Genomic DNA, 23,114 nt, shown 5'->3' with positions numbered 1-23,114 from the left:
TGCTCAGGAATGCATAGCCAGAAGTGCAAACGGCTCGCTGTATTGTGCAGTGAGAGGCTCTCTTCCTGAGAGAGAGAGAGAGAGAGAGAGAGAGAGAGAGAGAGAGAGAGAGAGAGAGAGAGAGAGAGACTAGTTCAGTCGACAAAAACATCTCCTTTAAATCCCTTTGAAAGGAGCCGTGCCATTTCAGACTTTATTTTTTAATGTGTTTTCTGTTTGAGAATAAGAATACAGTCAGCGTAGGTGGGTTAAACCCTGTCACCCCCCCTACTCAGTGTGTGTGTGTGTGTGTGTGTGTGTGTGTGTGTCCCTGTAGCTCAGTGAGTCACTTGCTGCTTGGGTTTTTCTTCCCATGAATAAAATATCTGGTGTGCTATCTATGAGTTATAGTGCTCCTGCACCTCTGCTTATGGCCCCGCCCGTCTCTTCTTCAGTCCCCGTCTATCCACATGTGAGGAAGACTGTGTCTACTGTCCCTCTCCTTGTCTTATTCAGGTGTGCAGCTCTCATTTTTGTAAGATCAGTGAGTGATATGCAGGCTCTGGCGAGGCCTGTGCACTGATTTGTCTGCCTTTTGTCCCTGCACACAAAGTGAAATCAAATGGAGGCAGAAAGCTAATAATCAAAGACCCAGTTTAACTGTAGACATTGTTTCCTGCTGTTTTTCCCGCTCAACTGCACCAGAAAATGTATGAGCATTAATTACTCAAGGGTTGTTTGAACCCATCTTCACCTGAATTTTGTCTCTATTGTCGAACAAGAGCATTCAAATCAGACCTAGTTTTCCAAACTTCAGTTATAATAGATGTCTTTTCTTAGCACTTTGTTGATTTGTTTCGTGTGAGAGCTTGAGTGTGTGGATGGGTCTGTTTGTCCATCTTTGTCCATCAGACGTGTCCATCCCTATTTTCTCTGCATATGCATGCACCGCGCTGGTAAGCCATTCGATTTTTTTATGTATTTTGTCTTGGTATCATGTTCAGCCTGCTTTAGGACATGATTGAGGTGTCAGATTTTTGTGGTGATTTGAGAGCCAATGGAAGTCCCTCTCTTATCTTATCTGCGTGTCCAGGTACAAACACAGTGCCAGTTTTATAGCTGAAGGAGGATGGGGAAGGAGGTGGTTCTCTTGCCTTGATAAGCGGGCTGGATGACTGGCAGGATGCCTGGCTGCTGTATTGCTCTGTTTTGCTGAGCAATGCTGCACAAATACGCCATTCAGTGCCAGGGAAAACACAGCATGTTAGTTCCAGCTCCCTCCCTTTCCATCTTCCTGCTTATCAAGCTTCCTTCATATCCCTCCTCTTTTTACCCCTGTGCCTGTAGCGGAAATGGTATCATCCAGGCTGGAACCAATGGTGGCACAAAGTCCATGTTTCTTTTTTCTAGAGTTTATCCTTTTTGTCCTCAAGAGAGTGGGCTGAAATGAAAATGTCAGAATGGAAAGAGATGGAAGCATTGCAGTGTAACTGTATACCCCCAGAGTGAGGCCTGTGCTGTTGCCGCCGCTGGTACTCAAGCTATGTGACGGCCCTGTTAGCAGCCTGTCTGATACAGCACTTTCTCAAGGAGAAGGTGGCCAAGGACAAACAGCAACTCTGTAGGTTGGTCCTTGAGACACAGACAGAACAAGGGGGAGATTTCATCTATGGGGAACAGGAGACGCTAGCATTCCGCCTTGGATGTCTGAAGGTTCTTTGAGTTTTTCCTCTACTATTCCTAAACTCCTACTGTAATTCATTCAGTGAGAAGTGTCCGTGCATGAAGGGCTAAAGCCTGCAGATCCCCTCCCTGCCCTCACAGATAATAATAAGAAGGGTTGTGTATTGTTTAATTTACAGCGAAGGCAAAATGTAAATTAGTTAGAAACTGGCTGGAATTCATTGGGCATGATTTCCTCAGTCTGAAATAGAAAACATCAGATGACTGAATGAATGCAATTAATTTAGCTTGAATGCTAGCAGGAAACCCTGGGAAATAAAGGGCACAAACAGATTATGACACGTATAATTTCGCTGAGAGCATGTGCTGCAACTCCCTATTCTGCCTCAGTCCTTTATTTCCCCTGCATCCACTGTACATACGTTTTAATAATACAGTTTATTGAAGGAGCAAGAACAATAACTTTGCAGGAGTCATAAAGGGAGAACAGACAGTTGCAGTGTTACAAGTAATGATTATGTTCACCACTGATTCATTTGTTGTTTATTATCTCAACAAATTTCAAACTCACTAAATTGTCAGAAGAGCTTATCAGGTTCAGGTTGCTTGTTTTGTCCAATCAACAGTTCTAAACCCAAAGATATACAATTCATAATTGCATAAAATGAATGAAAACAGCAAATCCTAACATTTGAGAAGCTAACATTAGTAAATGTTTGGCATTTTTGCTTGATCAATGACATAACAGATTAATAAAAATGTTTTTAAATGATCAGTTAATTGCCAGTTGATTGACTAATCGATTAATTAGTAAGTGTTTCTGCATCAGACTGTTCACCATGCCTGTTCCACTGCACTGTGTGTGTCAGTTTGTGTGCTGAGTGTTACTGCACGCTCAAGGCCTAATTGTTGGCAGCATATTTAGCAGTCTGCACCAGACCTCCCTCCACCCAGATCAGGCAGTGGCTGAGCTATGACCCTGATATTATCCTTGTAGTATCTCTCTTATTAATTCTCTAACTAATGACCAGTAGAAGTTGCCATTATCTGCCATGATAAGTTATTATAAGACCATTTGCACTGAAACATTCATGGGAAATAACTCCTATAGCAACAATGATGCATCAAACCATGAGTTCTGAGTGCTCACAGCTGAAGGAGCACTAATGTCACTTGACACCATGCGTACGTTTTTAGTTACAACCATTTCCACTTTTCACACATCCACATAATAGTGCCCCGATATTGCTCTTTTTTCATTACAATGCTGCAGCTCAGGAAAGCTGCAGCCATGCACCTCTATCAGCCATTTTGATCTGAGATAAAAACCAATCAAGCGCTCTGGAGAATTCCATTAGTTTGATGAGATATGAATATAGCTCCAAGCGGAAATCTGAAATAGGCTGCTGTTTTCAGACAAACCCATTAAAAGTCATTTGATCTTCTGCAGCTAATTATAGAGCCTTCTGAGCAGCGAGCCGCCTTCACCGGACTCCACCCCCTACATTCCCCACCTACCCTCCAACCGCTCCCTTCAGTGTTCATCACATCCCGTCCTTATGTTTCAGGAGCCTATTTAGCGTCGCTGCGCTATTATTGAGGTCCTGGGAGCTGACAGGCAGCCCAGTCATGCGAGGGTGCAGGGATTCGTCAGCCTCACAGTCGCTGTCATTGTGCAGATTTGGATTTGGGATATCTCCCAGAGAAGTAGGAGCATGCAGAGCAGGGGTCCGAATTGTGCCATACTCTGTAGGGAAAGATGCAGGAGGTGGAGCAAGGTTAATCGATTGACAAAAAGAGAGTGTAGTAGAAAGGCTCAGAGACGGATGCTCCTGCTGTGAAGTCTGTGTCTTCTCCATAGAGACATGACTGATTAGCTGTTGGCCTCAGCATGTCTTACTGGAGTTATACTCTTCACTAGTCTGATTGAAATCCCTCCCCCCTCCCCCAGGGGAGAGGCTGAGGGAGGGTAGAGCTGGGTTTAATGACAGATAAGCATATCAACATTACATCCATCATTTTCTCCTGGTAAAGATGGCCTCCCTTGCATTGCCCGGAGCATCACAGGCTAATGCAGACGCGTAGGCTTTGTCTCTGCTTCCCTGCTCGGTGTCTGCAGGGGAGAAAAAGGAGCAGGGAGCTCAATCAGAGCACAGATTCATTTAAAATCAGCTTGGGTGGTCGTGGGAGAGTGGCACTGCATGCAGGGACCGGTGTCAAACTCAGCTGCCGTCCATAACTTATTTCCAAGTGGTAATCAGAGTGGTTGAGTGTTGTCACTATGACTGAAAATTGTAATACAGCCTTGTACGATGGTGATGAAAAATTATTTTTGAAATTGAACAGAAACATTTACACGTTTAAAATGTTCTCAAAAATGTGTTCTGCGAGCTGAAAAAACATTTCTACATCACCTCCACAGGGCCTTTAAGTGCAAGTGAAATTTGAATATGTGAATATTAAAAGCTGTCTCACAGTTAAAACTTGACGAAAAGATTCAGAGTTCATGGCTTACCATGTGCTTCACATTTAAGAAACGGCAAACGTTTGGTGTTTTTGTCTGATGAATTACTTAAGCAATTATCAAAATTGTCGATACATTTTCCGTCCATAAATCTTTTGACGGATGGTGCACAATGTGTTCCAGACATGTCTGAGTAAAATGTGCACGCCGCTTGATGTCTGCACTTTTTTGCTGTGGTTTTGTAGAATCGAAAATTAGTTGTGGCATCAAAGTCAAACCCCTGCTATCATGCCAGTACTAGTGGGGTCAACACATTTCTCCTCTCTTTCAGCATTATCATGCAGCACATCTGTCACCTGCTATCATTTCATGTTGTCAGATCTTGGAAAACATTACATGTCCTTGATCTCGTTCTTTCTCCTGCAGTTCTCTGGCGGGTGTCCTGCTCCAGCATGCCCTCAACACAATTCATGGCTGCCTTATAGTGACTAAATGTGATATTTCCATGTTGTCCTTGAAACTGCTTTCCCCCGCCTGCTCTCAATGTCAGCTCCCACTGTGCAGCATTCCCCCAACAGTCCGTCTGATTTAGACACAGTGTTCTTCGTCCCCTCTTCTCTCGTCACTGACTCTACTGCGCACACATTTTAGGAGAAAATGATCTATTTCATGTCTTACTCTGTTCACTGGAACATTCTGTCCTTGTGCTTCCCTCACCTCCCTCTTCTCTCACTCTACTAACTCTCTATTACACTTCTCACCTCATGGCCACTTTTTCCCTCCTTGCCTCCCTAATTTCTCTTTTGCATGCTCAACAATTGCGTGCTCATTAACTGAGGGAGTCCAGGCAGCTGAGAGAGAGACGTCAGTGACAGGGCTGGAGGCCTCGCTGAGATGCCCTGTTACTGTTGTTCCTTTATTGACAAGTCTGCCTGCCTGTCTGCCAGTCTGCCTGGTCTCGAGGAGCAGCCGCGTGGTGCTGCATGCTGATGAGCGTAGAGTCATCCAGTAGGAAAATGAAAAAGCGGGAGTAGGAGTGACAGGCGGAAGGATGGAAGGAAGGATGCGGCACTGTGTTTTCACTCAACTTGGAGGGTATAAGAGGAAGAGAAGCAAGAGAAGTGAGCGCAGGTCGTTTCTTCCAAATCCCCTCTCCTCAGCGCCAGAGATTAGGAGGCAGTGCTCTCCGACAGACGAGAGAGAGGCACACTCCTGTGTCTAATCCTCCTCTTTTAAACTGCTGAGAGTGCAGTACAAAGTGGGGGAAGAGTCGGTGTCCACATAAAGCACCCCGTGGAAAACACAGGCCCATAGTTCAAAACAAACTGAGCCCTGTCTAACAATCGCCTAAGCCCTAAATCTCCTGCACAGCCACTGCCAGAGCCGGGCCCACCGTTTACTTTTTCCCGCCCAGCTATTGCTTCCCAACAGGCCCCCTTTCGTCACCTCACCTGAAATTCCACCACAGAAAGCCGGCACTGTCAGAAATACCCTCCAACCCTCATTAACTTCTCTGCTGTGGTGATGTCAGGCTTAGACACACACATGACAGCGATAAACACCATGTACACTCACACACTCACACACTCACACACACACACACACACACACACACACACACACACACACACACACACACACACACACAGCCCGTCCCGCTCCTACTGCACTCACAGGCTGGATGGGTCCCCCACCCAGCACCGAGAGGCTTTTAATAAATGGACAGGCAATGGCCAATTTAATCATGCTAATGTGTATGTTACAGTGGGTGGCTTATCGGCTATTTGATCTCCATACCGGCTCACTGGAGAGAGCTGGGAGCAGATGCTGCAGGAGGAAGAATGGAAAAGCGCAAGCAAGCAAGCAATGACGTGAAAACAAGAGAAAGCTAGTCAATTTAGATTCCTGAACAATGTAATGAAGTCAGCAGCTCTGATTCCAATTGAAATAGGTGGACGTTAGAGACAAAGGAAGCAGGAGAGATCATTAGGCAAAATGGAATCTGTCCTATTAAAACAGAGGAACCTGCTCAAGCTTAAATGGGAACTGTGGTGTTGAGTTTTGGCTAAATGCATTGTTTGCGTTAGGGGTGAGGATAGTTGCTCTGTCTATTTTAGTCATAAACATCTGGCACAATGATGTCAAGAATGTAATCCGCTCTATGCCACGTGGACGGTAAGCCCGGATAGAGAGGGCTGAGAGGGTCGCCACAGCTCACATGGATCTGAGAGAGGGAGACAGAGAGTGAGAGAAGCAGGTGGAGAGAGGTAAATGTATAGAGATAGTTGAGGCAAGAGGACATGGGTGCACAAAGAGTTATCCAGAGTGCTCAAAGTGAATAGAGATGAAAGAAGGGAGATGGCGGATTGGAGAGGTCGCTCATGCAAAGGGCTTTTAGTGGGCAGAAGGAAAGAATGGGTCATTGTACTGACAGGAGCCCTGCAGAAGAGCAGGGCATGCTCAAACCTATTACCAGCACACCATGCAGCTGTGAGGCTGCTGCAAGAAAATGGACCTCAATCATCACAATCCTCGAGTCATTAACGCAAAAAGAAAAGCAATTATCTTCTTCCTGCAAGAAATAGTTTTTACACTCCAGCGCCTCACTTATGCAATCATGCACCTGCGTAGCTTAGCAACTAAACAACAAGCTCTGCGTAAAACCCTCTGTGTAATTATCTCTTTATCGCTGCAGCACACAGTTATCAGTTATTTCTCTGTTGACTGACTTTAATTTGTATAGACCAACCTTCTCTGGAAACAACAGCGCACACCTTTTAACTCTGCTATTTTGGCTCGTTCTGTTGTATTTTCTCAGACATTTGACATTCGCTCAAATTCAAGTAAGCCTCTAATAACCCCCCAGTCAGAACTGCCGCAATTAAGTAGCTATTAACAATTTATTGAGCCTTGCGCTGTTTTTGTTTCTCTTTTTACCGCCGTTGTGACAACTCGTTGTTATGGACAAGCTGGCACAGGGGAGAAGCAGATACATTTTTCATGATGGATAATTATTGAGATGGCCAATAGCAGAGTCTGTGTTTTATTGGATAAGAGTCAGACTCGCCTGCCCTGCCTCTCCCCTTCAGCCCATCTTTATTCCTGCATTCTTTGCCACTTTCCCAACAGGACATGACAGTGATTGGACTAACGAGGAAGCTGCAGTTAAATCCTTGCTCTCACTTGACATGTCTCTTCCCAAATTCGGCAGCATATACTGCAAATAGTACACCCCGAGTAGAATCGAAACAAATTTGCTCCCTTGCTACCTCCTCCCCTACATTCCCTGTCCTCTCTGACTCTTGCTCCCCCACCAGCCAGAAACCAATCTTCTCTGTATCTAATCTAACCAGATAGGCAAGGAAAACCAAATGCAATATTATGATGGCTGCGGCTGACCCTCAAGGCTGTGTTTGATGGGGCTAGAGAGGTGGACGGAGAGGAATAATATTCCAGGGAGATGCATGCAGCTGAAATCTGTGTCAAGAGGGGCCCAAGGGGAAATGGCTCTTCGGTCTCCTCCTGCTCTGCTCTGCCCTGCTCTCCTTGCATCACTGGCAGCCCCTGCCCTCAGAATATAAGAGTATTGAAACACAAAATGCAGCAAGCATGCCGATGTCGGCCGTAAGGCACTCGTTTCACAAGCAGGCATCTGAACAGCAGCTTTGTGTGTCTGTCTGTCTGCGGCGGTGTGTGAGGAAATGTGTCACAGGGAAAAAATATGTAAAGTGAGGGAGGGGAAAGAGATTAAAATGAGGAGAAGTGAGGACCTTTGCCCTGTGATGACACAGTGGCTTAGCTATCTGTACCAAATGACGTTTTTTCCCATGACTGACTGCCCTTTGGTCACTTGGACCTGCATTACAAAGCTGCACTTTGCATGAGTTAATGGCTTCTTTGATTTGTCTCTCTGTAAAAACGCTCGTGCAGTAAAACCTCACTTTTCACAAAATTCCAGGAACATAACACTTCTCTAGGATGTCTACCACAAAGAATTTTACTTATTAAGCTGTGAATTCACAGTCTCAACTTCTGCTAAGTCAACTTTATGCAAAGTCATTCAGCAAGGAGCTATAATGGACAATGAAATATGTGCAAACGCACATTCCTTCGGTGTAACTTGACTGCGATACTTTACCTTTAACCATGTGATTGTTAAAACAAAAGATTGCAGCAGTGATACCTTTCCAGAGCTGTGACATCCTGTGTCAGTGTTATAATGTGCAGTGTTTTGACATCTGATAAACCTTTAACTCATGTATTTATTGCTTAAACTGGACTTCTTAAAGGTACCTGAAGTGACACGCCCTCCCCAACTCAGCCCCTTCCTTTGTTATAACAGGCTGTTATTTAGTGTAAACGCCTCCTAAAGCTCATCACTGGCAGATGAAAAGAAGCAGCTGTCAACACCATGTGTCACAGAGGTAGCACACACAAACCCTGGCCTACATGACTCCATCTGTAAATATCCCCAAAACAATGGTTGCAGAACTGTTGATGTGTTAACTCATCAAAATTAAGCAAGATTAAAGATAATACCGAAACTTACACAACATGTATCATTAGATTTCTGATATTTCTTAGTCACAAACTTCATAGATTTTACCAGGCTCCTGCACTACCCACTCTAAAACCATGATACTCGCAGTGTGAACCCGCTGTGACAGCATACCATTGCACATCAGAATCACTGTGAATCCTTAATTTGACACCGAAAATAAATGAATGCCACATGAGCAGGTTATTACCCTTTTTAATCAGACTTCTGACAGAATTTTTCATAAAGGAGAATAAAGTATATTACCGTAAGCTCTATTTTGCCTTAAAAATCCATTCTGAGCTCTCATTTATAAAACCTCTTAAGATGAAATATGGTTTTAATTAGGATGATACCACTTAACAAAAAAAGGTGGCAGAATCCTCATGTTTTTGAGTGTTTATTTCTTAATCGCAAAAAGCTCTACTAGCGAGGGCAGGCCTGGAAGACAAGACCCCACTGGCCCACCAACTGGAGCTTATAAATAGCCCAGACACACCTTCTCCCCAGTGAGAAGGCAGTGTGCCACAGGACGAAAAAACAGTGCTTTGCTCTAATTAACAGTGTTTTGACTCTTCTAGGCCTAGTAGCTCTCCACTTCACTACATTTACAATTACATGGCAGGCTTTTAGTTGACACTCTTATCCACGGCCACCTAAAATGAACTCATAGAATAATTACGAGATCACAACGATTACAAGCAGCCTACATTAAAGAGTGCAGGGGTGGGTGGAGTGACAGAGCCCCTACAATGTTCTTGTGATACTACGATTATCCTTTAAGAGAGGCGTGTAAGGGATAGGGAAGAAAATGAGCTAAAGAGAGATGTCGATGGCTTCATTTTTTTTTATGTGAGCAATTTATAGCAAGCAGGGAATAAAGATTACAGAGAGAGGATGTGATTGAGCAGTGAGAGGGTGACATGAGGTTCTTCTTTAAGAGATGAATTTTCAGGCTTAGACTGAAAATGTGAAGTGACTGTGAAGGCCCACTAACGGGTCCCCTGCTGCTTGACATTACTATACTCACTGGAAGCTTTGTGTGAAATTGGTAGTGTGAGATAAGAGTAAACTATTATAAATACATACAAGTATTTCTGAAATGCTTGCTCTGGACAAAAAACGGCTATTAAGAGCAAACATGAATCAAATAAACACCCACAGTACTTCTGTCTTTGTTAACGTGTGCTCAGATGGAACTGACATAACGGAGACTTGAACTATTTACCATGTGCCACCCTCTCATTGCTACACCCAATCATTGTAATCCCTCATACCTCACCTTCCAACTAGAATTGTAACAACAAGTCGATGCATGATATTTACGATCTGACTGTGTATTGTTGAGCTGATGTGGACCGAAATACCAAGTAAAGCTCAACAACTGGACCCTAAACATGGTTTGTGGACAAACAGTAGAAGCAGTTTTTTTTTTAAGTTCTACCAATTGTGCTCTCTGTAACTCACCAAAAGCAGACTATATTCAGAAATGCTGTCTCACTTTGACAGCTGAAGTGGTTCTGCAGTCGGTTTCTTCTGGCCACAAAAAGTCACAATGGACGTTACCAGGAACTCCAGCTTCAGTAATTTAATCCAGACCATTTCTTTTCCACTCCTGTCATGGATTTATACAATTCACAATAACATTTTTGACTCAAGTACATGAGAGCATCCATGTTGTTTCATTGAATTTGTTTCCATTCATGTTTCCACTAAATATTGTTTCAAGTTTAATAATGCAACAGACTTACTGTCTTGTAAATATTTGAAAAGACACAAGCGGCAGTTGGTTCAGGAGCGACATTGCTGAACAAACTGATGCACACTGCCATGGCAATGGGCACAGTTTGTTTGTTCAGGAGGGGACTGAGCACAGACAAAGCTTTGTGTACTGTATGTCTGTTATATGTGGGTGTGGGTGTGTCAGGGGAGATATTTGCAAACCTATAGAGTTTAGGGTCATTTTCGTGTTTGCACGCAAGGACACGGTGTTGCTAAATGCACCAAACAGGGCAGAGCAGCTGTTATTGTGAGTGTTGTCCTCTGTGCCATTCACACAGCCTTCGTCACTACGCCTCCCATCTGTCTCATATGCCAGTCCCTCACAACTGTGGCCTCATTCCCTCTTTCTCCATTATTTTTTTTGTCTTTCTTGAATCACCCCTCTTATTTTTCTCTACCCCCCGCTGTCACTGTGAGCTTCTGATTATCTATCTCCCTGCTTTCTTCTCCCTCCTCCCCTCGTTCTTCTCTGCTCCACTTCTTCAATCTGTTTCTCTCTTTCGCCCTCATGTTTTCCCTCCTCTCTCACTCTGTTTCCCTCTGCCTCTCTTTCTTCATGCAGCCCCAATGTTCCTCTGTGTGAATAGCTGGGATGCTTTTGTAGAAGGTTTCCATAGTGATGGGCCATTTGAACAAGTTGTCATTCACGTCTGCTCGCTGTAAGCTAGAGAGAGGCCATGTTATCTCCCCCTGACACACAGGCAGACCTACGCCACTCAATCACCACAACTGTTAGCCTGCAACAAGCGAGCCGCTACCCATATTCTAACTGGGGCTTAATTACGAACATGTCTCGCTTCTGTTCACCCCCCTTCACTGAGCATGGCGACGTTAGGGCGATGCTCAGTGATCTCACGTTGCAGCTCAATCATTGTTTGCCTTGGAAACTGTTAGTCAGGTTTATTTCAAGGTTTGAATAACATGTAGAATATTAACACCAGTAAGCAATTAAACTAAAGAGAATCCAATTTTACTTTGCAGTTAATACACAACTATACTCTGTTTCCATTTGCAGAGTTCAAATAGTTAAAACAAGGACCACTAACAAGGACTGTTAATGACTTTATACGTCTTCTTGCTCTCAAAAACAATAAAGAAAAACAACAACAAAGGTGGCCACAAACACCCTGATGGGAATCAGAGAGATTTCTGGGAGATGGAATTTACCTTTGGGGAAACATTTGGATCGTTTCATCCGTCGGTGTGTATTTGAACATTGGAGTAATAACCCCAGTGTGTTCTCTCATTTAAATACAGTGGAAACCGCTACTAGTGATCACGGTAACAGTGATCAACCGCTTATATGTTTCAGTGAAACTTGGTGCTCCTGAGGTTACTTTGTGTTATCTACTCAAACATCGAGAAACAGTCATGGCCGCTAGTGATGAAGACGGAAAACAAATACACACAGGGAAAGCAGCTGTTGTTGAAACCGCCGAAGCCATGTTTGAAACCATTAATAAAATTCTCTAAATGACATTTTCATTACTTTATGTGTTAAGTATACAAAGGTCAATTAGATGGTATTCTGCATGACAAAGAAAGCAAAAGAAAAGTAAAGTGATCAATTTGACCCGGACTGCAGTGATCACTACAAGAGGTTTCCACTGTAGTTTATTATGATAATAATATCAGTAATTTGTATTGTTTGTACTAGCATTGGTAGTTATATTAGTTGTATTTGTGGGAGCAATACATAGAGTAAGGAGTAGCACATTCAGTTTATTGCTTTTAAGGTAGACCTGCTCAGGAATGCTGACAACTAGATCTAGTCAAATATACGTGTGCTTGCACTTAACAGTACAGTTGAAATCAAATAGTACCAAACTTGAATTGAGTTACTGAGTAGGTGGCAGGCTAATCTAATAACAGTCCACTGATATGAGTCAAAGATGTAGAAATGTCCTTATTGCGTCTCCCTCAGATCCTTCATCGCTTTGAACTCTCCTTGCTCCATCAACTCCTTTTCCCCTCTGAAGTATAGGACACGGCTGCGTCAATGGTATATTCAGTGTTTCACACTTTGGAACAGCTCCACACAGTCTCATTAACAAAGGCACGTTCAATCAAGCACAGGTTTAGCGGAAAGGATTACAAATAGGTTTACCGTCTGAACCGAGGCTGGTACTGGCAGGTCAGGGCCGTGCCAGTGTTTTTCTGCTCCCCGTGACAGTTCGGGGCAGAAGGCACAGCAGACTTTCCTCTTCCGTCCGGTCCCGTTTGGCTATGAATGATGGGAAGTTAATGAGCCAAGCAGAGGTGACCGCTAGTGAACAGTAACATTATGGTTAGCTTTCTGTGGAGCATCTCTCTGTCACCTCAAACTCTGGCAAACACAGGACACACACAAGCTTAATGAAATTAATCTCATGGTCCCTTTGAACACATTTAGTAGATTTTTTTCATACAATTTATGTGTTTGAACTGTATGAAAATGTTAATATTATTTATTATTATTTGTACTTAAAACACCTATGCACATTACCCTAGAATGTTCTATTTGAAGAGACTGGTTTTCCCAGAAGTAGAAAGTGTCTTTCTTTAAAGAAGAGGAACCCCACACTGAGTTTATGTGGTACTGTAAATTTCACAGATTTATGTTGTATTCTTTGGAGGGAAAGTGGCACTGATTGCACTCCACTGTTCCCCAAACTGTGGGAGCAGTGACTCATAGGGCCTTTCCAGTTCAGTGTCGGGACACTTCAAATGGTGAAGACAAAAGGCCATTTCACTGACACAGAGGAGCTCATTTGCATTGCAGTGAGGGGTTGCCCTTTTGATTCAGAGTCTAAGAACATGACACCTTTTTCCTTTTATTATTCTGTTTTTACTGTCTGCCCTTTTGAGGGTGGGAGGTGGTGGAGGTGTTTGGTCAGTAGGAAAATGTCCCAGTGTGTCTGTTGCTGAACATCCTCCCCCCTCTCATCTGTTGCTGGTGAGCTGTTTGGGTAGTTATGGTTTCACTGGCTCAGGCCCTGGCCTTCCTATCGGCTTCACCTCTGGGAGGAGTCACACCAATGTGACACAACCTCATTTGGCATGTGTGTGTGTGTGTCTGGATATTGATATATAAGACCAATACTGGCCTCCATTACTGAGCTGGGCAACATGTATGATGGCCTGTAAAAGACATGAATATAAAAGTCACATTTTCAAAATATAACAACTAAGATTATTAAAATAGATCATGTAGATCCAGCATGACTAGACAAACATTGGTATGGGTATACTGGGTAATATACTGCTAATATACTAGCCCATTTAAGTCTCTTTTTAACTGTCCTTGAGCTGAAACGATTAGATAAGAGACCTGTAGAAATACTCAACAACTATTTTTGTAACCAATTGATCTTACAGCTATTTCCCCAGCAAAACTAGATGGAAAAAATGCCAAACAATATCTGGATACAGCTTCTCAAATGAGAAGATTAATCATTTCTTATAATATTTCAGATTCCTGGGAGTGTTGGTTGGACAAAACAAGACATTTGAAGATATTACCTTGGACTACTAAGGGAAGTTGCGATGGACATTTTTTTCAAACGTTTCGATCCATAGAGTAAACAATCGGTTGATCTAAAAAGATAATTGGCAGATTCATCAATAATGACAATGTTAGTTAGTTGTGACCCTAAACTGTTCAGTCAATGAGTTAATTGTTCTACCTGTTAGGTTGTCAAGTAAATCTTAAACACCAGGAACATCAAACACTGGAAGAAACTAAACACTAGAAACCAAGGCTGGAACAAAGATACAAGCAACTAAAGCAGACAGTAAAGATAAAGATAAAGAGATAGTAAAAAAAGGCGGGAAAAAAGACAAAGGCAGGAAGTAAAACAGGACATAAGGAGAGTGACTATCAAAATAAAACAGGAAATGAACCCAATAACCATGACACATGTATGTGCTTTGATTATTCTGTGCCACAAATTTCACAAAGCAAAATTAACCAAATGCAATGCTGTGCTTAGCAGCATGGACACCTACAGTGGTAGGAAACGGCTCATTTCTTTGCAACGACAGCATAGCAGCTTTCATGTCAACTGACATTGCAATCAATGCACTCTCTCTGAATTCTTAAATGTGAGAAACAATAAACACCAAAGTCTGTATAACATTTTCTTTCCTTTGTCAAACATTGGCAGTAGGCTGACCCACATCCTTCTGGACTACTGTTTACTTACAGTAATGATGCTATTAAAGCATATGAATATCTCCTTTTTACCGTCCTCAGTTTTTGAACAGTTGAAAGCATCAAGACAAACTTTGGGAGTGTCTTTAGACAATCAGAAATCTTAGCACATGGCAAAGTATTTATTGATCCAACCTCTGCATATATATTTTGTTTTATGAGGCATTACATCGTAAACATTGTATTTTTAAACTATCCTACAGGGAAATTTAGTTTTTAAGAAGCAATAAACACAAGAACGTGCAATTCAAAAAGCTGTTATACAAACACTGAAATAGAACCTAATGAAGAAATAAACAATGCTTTAATTGCTCCACTCCACACACTAGCACTACACATAATCGAAGGGAACACCGCTCCCTCATACACGTCAACGCTTTTTATTGCAAGCAACAACAAAAGGAAATCAATGTTAATTTCATGCCTACACATATTGTAAATAAAGATCATATACAGAAGTACGTGTGTGTAGCTTTCTCACCACTGCCTATCTTGTTTAAGTATTAAGTCACTACAGGGACGGATTAGGTGGATTAACGATGCCAGGCATTTCTCTGCAGTCACATGGACACTAAGCATTCTGGGAACCCACGTGTCCTGACCTGTGCCTCATTCTGGAGCTGCTTTTATAAGACTGTCAGGATGGCTTCACCATACCTCTGCCAAAATTAGTCTAGTTGCCACCGCTCAGTGAGGCCTGCAAGGTTTATAGACAAGTTGACAGTGGAGCTGCTTTGTATGCAACGCAGGCCATTTACCAGAATTTATGTTTGTCAGAAATGTCAGCCAGGCACAACCAGTTCATTAGACTGTTACAGAGGAATTTCGTGTATGGTTTGTTTTGGCTATTTCAAAGTCGCTCTGTTTGTTTTGGAGGATCATCACAAGGGCTCAAGCCCAGGTGTTTTGAGCATCATGGCGTTCATTTATTTATTTTTCCTTTCTCACTATCCTCTTGTAGTGTGTCCCAAGCTCATACACTGCTATTCATGCTACCCTGATTGATTGACCTGAGACCACACACACACACACACACACACACACACTCACATGATTATACACACACAAACACACAGATTGGATTAGCCTCTTTGGAGTTTGCCCAGATGCTGTGTGGTAGGTCGTGTAATAACTGACCCATACCGGTCCAGGAGGATTTTTGTAAAAATGTATTAGGGAATATTACTTGTGTGTTGTTTGTAAGTTTGAGCCGGTAGTTGTAGTCATTTTCTGCTGGTGACTGCATGTAATCAGCATTGTTGAAGATACCAGGCTTCACTTCCTCCCTTTTGAATCTTTTAGAAGAGACCGTTTTCTGCCTTTTATTCAAACAAAACAGAAAAACTGCTTCTAAAGTTGCCTGAGCTGAATAATCTATCACAATAAATGTTAAGCCTTAATTTGGGTCTGTCTAAATTTCTCTGATTTAGCGTTATTTCATTGCACCGACGTTCAGCATTCTCATGTGATGAATGCATTCATTTACACTGTGCTCACTGTCAATCATCCACAGCAAGAAATTAATTTCACTGGGAAATAATCACAAAAGGCTTGATGGTGAAATAGACTAGATGTAGACAGCAAATGATCTGTAACTGAAAATAACATCACTCTTTTCCTTTGTGTTGGAGGGTTATGCTTTCCACTGAAGATGAAGACAGATTTACCTCTAACGTGTGTGTGTGTGTGTGTGTGTGTGTGTGTGTGGGTGTGTGGGTGTGTGTGTGTGTGTGTGTGGGGGGGGGGGGGGGGGGGGGGGGGGGGGCAATGCTCCATGCATTTTGTTTTCCTCCTGACTAGCACTGTCGTGTCTTAGCTTGTTTTATGTGAAACTTGGCTCAGAACACAGAGCAGGCTAATAAAAAATCTTTGTGTGCTTGAGGCAAACTGGGAAAGCAGCAACAGACTGGTTTGTTTGCAGTAAAGAGTGAAAACGAGCAAAATGATCCTCAACCCACATAGCTTTTGACAAGCGTCTGCAGTGGCAGACCTGTCTCTCCTGCGTTCACGCCGCCTCACACCATTCTTTATTGCATTACAGTCCCCGCTCATTTGACAATAATATGTCAAGATGGGACATAAGCCAATCAGCGCATGTTGCCTGCTGCCATAGTCTATTTACCCTATTCGTCAGTGCTTTCCTCTGACTTACTGCCTCTCCCTTTTCCCAACTTCCACTCCCTCTCTCCCTCTTTTGTCTCTCCCTCTGACTTGCTAAACCTCCACAGGGCAGCAGGTGTTCACACTTACACATGATATAACATCTCATGGTGAGTCAGTAATGAGAGATAGATGCTCGATGACTTATGTTTTTTTTGGTGTGGCGCCATATTTTTCCAGTAAATGTGTTTGTGTGTATCTATGCTGCCTTCGAGACCAAAACAAGAGCTGTAAATCAAGAGAAAGCAGAACAGTCAATGAAAATACATTGTTGTTACCCATGTTTTGGAAATCTGTCAGTCTGTGGACTAAATCGCAAAAGATTTTTTTTTTCTGGAAGTATTTTTACATCCACATTCCACCCTTCTCTCCTCCCGTAACCTGTCAAAATGTTGATGATGACTCATCTTTTTGATCCCAGTTAGTAAAATATGATGACAGATCTTGGGCAATCCACCCAACCCTTCCCATCACATAAAACCCTCGAGCTTGACTAGCACTGACAGTTACATGTGTGTACCTGGGTGTTGGTTTGCACTAGGATCATCAATATCATCAGCAGCTTACTGATCGACCTACCTAACTAGAAGACAAGTGATCCTCAAAGGCTGTTTCAGTCTTTGTGTCCCACTTCTGAACTTTAGTCACTCCCGCCCCCGAACCTCTGCTTCATGTGGAAACATGACAAACCGCGGAAGCAAATTACTGTCAAAGTTATTTCATGTGACCTTTAGGGAGGAGTTCAGTAACATGAAATCACAGCGAAAAGAAAAACAAGACTAAAACTCTGATGCACAGCTTTTACTGTGGCCTGCACTTTGTATTCATCCAAAGCTCCCCCTGAATCAGAATAACTTCTATTTCTTCTCATTTTTTCTTCTTCTGATTCCATTTCAGCGGCCTTCGCTGGCCGACGGAACAAATCAGTCTGGGATGATGTAAAAAAAATTGTGAGGGTGACATTTGTTGTGTGCTCCACTCGTCTTGAAATAAATTTCCTAGTCACGGCTATCCAAGACTGAGTCACGACCCAGAAAAAACTGTCAGTTTTGAGATGAGGCCAAAACTCTAAACATGTCTCAAGAATAAAGTCGATTGTCTCTCCTACAGTAGCGTGAGTCTTTGTTTGTGAAGAAGTGACTGGCCAGCCATCCCTCTGGTTCAGGTATTTCTGGTGATGAGACAGGGACCACAGACAGATGCATTTCTTCAGCCCTGTTGTTCCCCCTCAAGCCCTCTGTGTCTGTGTGTGTCACTTTTTTTGGTCTCAGCTCCCCCCCCCACACACACACACACACGCACACACTCCCCATGGCGCTTTTCTTTGTGCATGTCTGACCTAGAGCAGCTCTTTTCTTAGGTACTAAACAGGCATGTGACTGCAGATTTAAGGCAGTAGTATAAACCGCCTCCGCTCTGCCTCCACTGCTTGATGAATTCAAGACACACTGAGACTTTATCTCCCTGTTGCAGTCAAAGGGGCGTAGAAAAGCCTTCAACACTTGTTTTTCCCGGCCGCAGAATCTAGTTGTGGTCAGGCTGTCACTACCTCCCTTGTCTTCCTCCCTAACGTGCTTCTCTGTGTCCCTCATTTCCTCCCCACCTCTTTGCTTCTCATACACCCCGAGCCAATCTCACAAAGGAATGAGAGGGAGGCAAGCAAACAAGCCTATGGTGGTGCAGAGAGGGAAGGGTACAGCACAAAGACATGGAGATTGTGGAAGAAGGGGAAATGAGGTTGAATCTGAGGCTGTTGTGCCTCTCGGACCAAATCAAGAAAGTCCAGTTTGTGTTTGCTTGCCTACATGAATGAACATGTGCATGTGTATGCGTTGTATGCATTTTTGTGTGTTTTATGATAGCGTGTTATATGTGTTTGCACGGGCACCAATGAGCTTGTGCGGCTGAATATGTGCATGTGGCTGGAGCTGTATTCAGTTTATGTGGATGCGTGCAGACACAGCTCTGGCTGGCTCTGCGGCTCATCACACGCTACAGCCAACTGCTGATTACACAGCACTTGTTTTGTCCTCGCTCTACTCTGTTCTGCGCCTATTATCAGCCCGGGAGCCTGCACAGAATTAGACGGAGAGCTTTGTCTAGCACACTGTTACTCAAGACTCCACTTCAGCTGTTTTCTCCTTGGCTCTGCGCTGCAGAGGACACCCTCTGTCGGCGTCTCGGTCAGACATTTGAGTCCAACACTCCACGCGCTCATTCCCTTGATCTCTCTGTGGGGCTGAAGCCTGTTTACCCAGCCTGATGACATTATGACAATCAAGAGGGGGTCAGTTCCGTTCCACTTCCTGTCTGGAGGCTCCCTGGTGTGTGTTTTGCAATAGTTTGGCATCCACAGCTACATCGCCTCACTGATTCATAAGAGTTTCCTGCGCTGTGACACCACTAGCATCAGGCAAGTGTTAGCAGGTCGTGACTTATTGTCTCAATGAGGAGCTGATGAGTTGACTGATGCTAGCACTGCTGATTACGCAGTAGTTTTGGACAGTTGGTGTCCATTTACAATGCAGAGTGGTTGTATATTGAAGGGTGTTCCTGGTCCCTGCTTGTTGAAGGAACTGCAGAGCTTAGTAAATGATGACAGGAAGGACAACAGGGGAAAGATAGCAGATTTCCTCTCATGTTCAGCGGGTTGGGAGGTAAAAAATGATGGGGAATTCTGGCAGTAAATCACAGAACTTATTCAACAAATCCTGTAGTGTCTTAAAAGCCATATCTCGTGACATCATATACATTGCTGTTCACATGTGTCTGTACAGCACAGTAGTAGTATAGTGGATGAAGAACCATCAGTGTTTACCTTGAAGAATAAATGATCCATTCTTTGTTGAAAGACTTTGGTCCCAGGAGGCCTGGATGAGCGAAGCTCTGCCCTCAACTAAAATGTCCTGCTTTGTGAGGCATGAAGGACTGCAGTTTCTTTTTCTACTCTCTTTCTCTCTGTGTACAGCCTCTCAGTCACTCAATGGGCACCAGAGCAAAAAGCCTTGTGCACAAATCTAATCAAACCCCTACTCGCTTAACCATCAACCAAGCCAAACATTCCCAAGGTGCAATTAATTTGTCTCCTGTCTGAGCCCCTCTGCTCTCAGCACTGCAGCGTTGAGTCACAGTAGCAGCCAAGCGTTGACAGGCAGTTCTGATGTTGCTCCATCACATCTAGCACAGTTATCCGTTGCAGTACATGAACTTAAGTGTTCAGGCTCCCTAAAGAAGTTTATGAGAAAAGCGAATAGGGTAGACAGTGTCTCTTAAGTCAAGTTAGCCACGATACTACCCAGCTTTTATGGGCTCTATAATCATTGACTGCATTAACCCCCATTTCTCTCTCTGTCTCTCCCTTTGTATTTCTACAGGCGCTAGCAGCCAATGCAGGCACAGGGTTTGCTGTGGCGGAGCCACAGGTGGCGATGTTCTGCGGAAAGCTCAACATGCATGTCAACATTCAGACAGGCCGTTGGGAACCCGACCCATCTGGAACCAAGAGCTGCGTCGGAACCAAAGAGGGTGTGCTGCAGTACTGCCAGGAGGTGAGTCGCTGTGACACAGACACATCTTTAATCTCCATCCTATCGGTCTCAGCGAAGTGGTGAAATTCAAGCACCAAAGCCAGTTATAAAAGGGCTGAAACAGTAGGTTGTCATCACAGCCAATGAAATTACTTTAGGGAGAATTGAAGGTGGAGGTCCTCACCCATATACAGAGGTGCAATTATCATTAATTCACTAATTTTACAATTGTTTTGGTATTGAGTATTAAGTCTTAAGACTAGCACATTTGCTATGGCTTGACTTGTCTATGGTAAATGGACTTGACTTATATATAGCACCTAGCTGGTCTTCTGATCACCCAAAGCGCCGTACACTGAATTCACACACACACACACACACACACACACACACACACACACACACACACACACACACACACACACACACGTATACACTGATGGCAGAGGCTGCCATGAAATTCACACACACTCACACTTCCAGCAATTTGGGTTCAGTATCTTGTGCCCAAGGACACTTTGACTTTGAAGGACACTTTGACATGCAGACTGGAGGAGCCTTCCGATTAGAGGGCGACACGCTCTACCTCTAAGCCACAGCTGCCCCTATTCTATTTTGAGAGGTCCTGGCAGATTTTGCATTTAGTTGTTTTCCCCTGTTTTCAGTTTTTGGGATTAGATAAAATAACTGGCGATAGATTATATCAACCCAGTCTCACGGCAGTACGTTTAAATAGTCACAAAATGTAATCTATTGATTTGTGTACGCGGACACACATTTTCCCTTTTTTTGTGTCACTCAGCACTTTCAAATGAACGTTATAGTCAACAAAACCACTTAGCTAGGTTGAGGAAAAACGGCGCAAAGGCATCACTTCACAACAACACTTTGGGACGCGAATCCCGGTCTTGAAGACCGGTCTCCTGATTGAATGACCTGTGTTGGTTTGACCCATCCACTTCCCGACTCGTCTACCATAGTTTTTCTCAGTGTGTGATACTACCTCAACATGTCTGTTGCATAGTCATGTGGAAGCATTTAATTTGTGTGTCCACCCCGAAAAAGGATCCTGACTGACTTTACATTGCCATTGCCATTTTGTGGTGCCTACATTCTGTAGTTTTATCACATTACATGCCACCACCACATAATGTGTTGTTAACAGGTCGGGCCATTTTATGTAATTCTGCGAGACCGGGCTGATTACTTTGAGAAATTAAGGTGGAAACTAAGGTGGAAAAAGTCAGTTTTCATTTCACTGTGATTTGTCATCTTAGAGGCTATTGAGCTGTTCCTGAAAGACAAACATGATTTAAAGTATAGTGGGTGGCATTTCAATTAGCAGTCCCTGTAACTGTCATTTCCTCTAGCTGCTAGCTGTCTTTCATGACATGTTTTTCCATGACATGGATATTCTGGCTCTTAATTATCTGTTCCTACTGCATCTCCTAAACCAAGCGGCTGCTGGTATCTCAGTTTATTATGCAGCTGTCCAAGAAAAAAAAGCAGGGTTGTATATTTTCAAAGAGCCTTCCCTACAAGCTTCAGTTACATTTATTGATGACATTTTGATGGCATTTGGGGAAAGTGTAAATTGTGTGCTTTTTCATGGTTGAGCAGATGGCATCTAGAGACTATAAAGCATGGTTTAAAGAATCCTATTGAAGCTCCACTTATCGCACCTCTCTCTCACTCTCTCACACACATACAAAATACCTCTCTTATTTTTTAGTACTCTCTCTCTGTTTCTTTTTCCAACAGATGTATCCCGAGCTCCAAATCACAAACGTAGTGGAAGCCAACCAGCCAATTCGAATTGAGAACTGGTGCAAGAAGGAGAAGAAGGTGTGCAAAGGGCACGCCCACATTGTGGTGCCTTACAAATGCTTAGGTAAGCTTTTACATTCATAAGTAGTTCAAGGGCCGGGGGAAACCAATTTGAGGGCTGTAAATGACCCTTCATGTCAAGTGTGTCCCATCCCCCTCTTCTATATTGGTCCTCCATTCCATGTAGAGAAAGAAGAGATTATGATACGCGTTAGCTATAGGCAAAGAGTAATATCGGGTCTGATTCAGATGACTAATCCTGGCCTTCACCTGCAGATAGGGCAGATCCCGGCTGGATGGGAGCTAATGTGAATGGATGCCTAAGGGGGGGGCATTATTGCAGGGGAGGCTTGTTGAGCAATAAAGCACAATCTTATTTCCCCCCTCAGACAGTGGCCATAAACTCACACAGACACACAGGGTCAGTGAGAGGGAGGTCTGTGAGGAGGCCTGCTTTATTACTCCCCATTTCTCCATTCGCATGCGCTATCATACACACCTCTCTCCCTCCTTTGTCTCCTGCAGCCTCATTGTAATCAACAGTGGCAACATGGCTATGTCCTGGTTTATTAAATGTCAGATAGAGCCGAAGACTTTCCAAGCCACATGTCTCTGTGCTCCCTAACTTACAAAACCACAGCACACGCCTGCTGCCTCTGAGGATTGCAATAACAGAGAAATACAGCTCTGAAACAAGACTCCTCTTTGTACTTGTCCAGCTATGTCAGGAAGGAAAAACATCTTCCTCTCTGCTGCAAACACTTCCCGGCACCCTTCCTCTGTCCGAAAGCCTCTTGCTGATTGAGTTGTGCCGCTTTCCGGGGAAAAAGCCATTAGCAGTCGCACTGGACTGTGAAATGGGCTACCATTCAAGAGCATTTTTGGCAAACGCAGAGAGGAGGCTTTTGGGAAATTCATGGGACAGCAAACACCACAACTGGAGTGGCTACTCTGTGGCTGAGA

The 23,114-nt window shown here is 43.6% G+C and overlaps 1 protein-coding gene across 5 annotated transcripts in view; it reads left to right on the top strand.

Annotated features, from left to right (window-relative positions):
* Positions 1 to 23,114, top strand: part of aplp2 (amyloid beta (A4) precursor-like protein 2) — a 51,217-nt gene that overhangs the window by 4,880 nt on the left and 23,223 nt on the right. For all 5 annotated transcript variants that reach the window (XM_068713859.1, XM_068713853.1, XM_068713865.1 and 2 more), the window contains exons 2-3: positions 20,172 to 20,345; positions 22,086 to 22,215. In XM_068713859.1, coding sequence (XP_068569960.1) covers positions 20,172 to 20,345; positions 22,086 to 22,215 — 304 coding nt within the window. The remainder of the gene's footprint in view (positions 1 to 20,171; positions 20,346 to 22,085; positions 22,216 to 23,114) is intronic.

The sequence above is a fragment of the Cebidichthys violaceus genome, unplaced genomic scaffold, assembly GCF_023349555.1.
Source record: "Cebidichthys violaceus isolate CVI_PGR_0920_01 unplaced genomic scaffold, fCebVio1.0.p SCAF_1, whole genome shotgun sequence".
NCBI classification, from domain to species: Eukaryota; Metazoa; Chordata; class Actinopteri; order Perciformes; family Stichaeidae; genus Cebidichthys; species Cebidichthys violaceus.
This window is presented reverse-complemented; position numbering and strand designations above follow the sequence as displayed.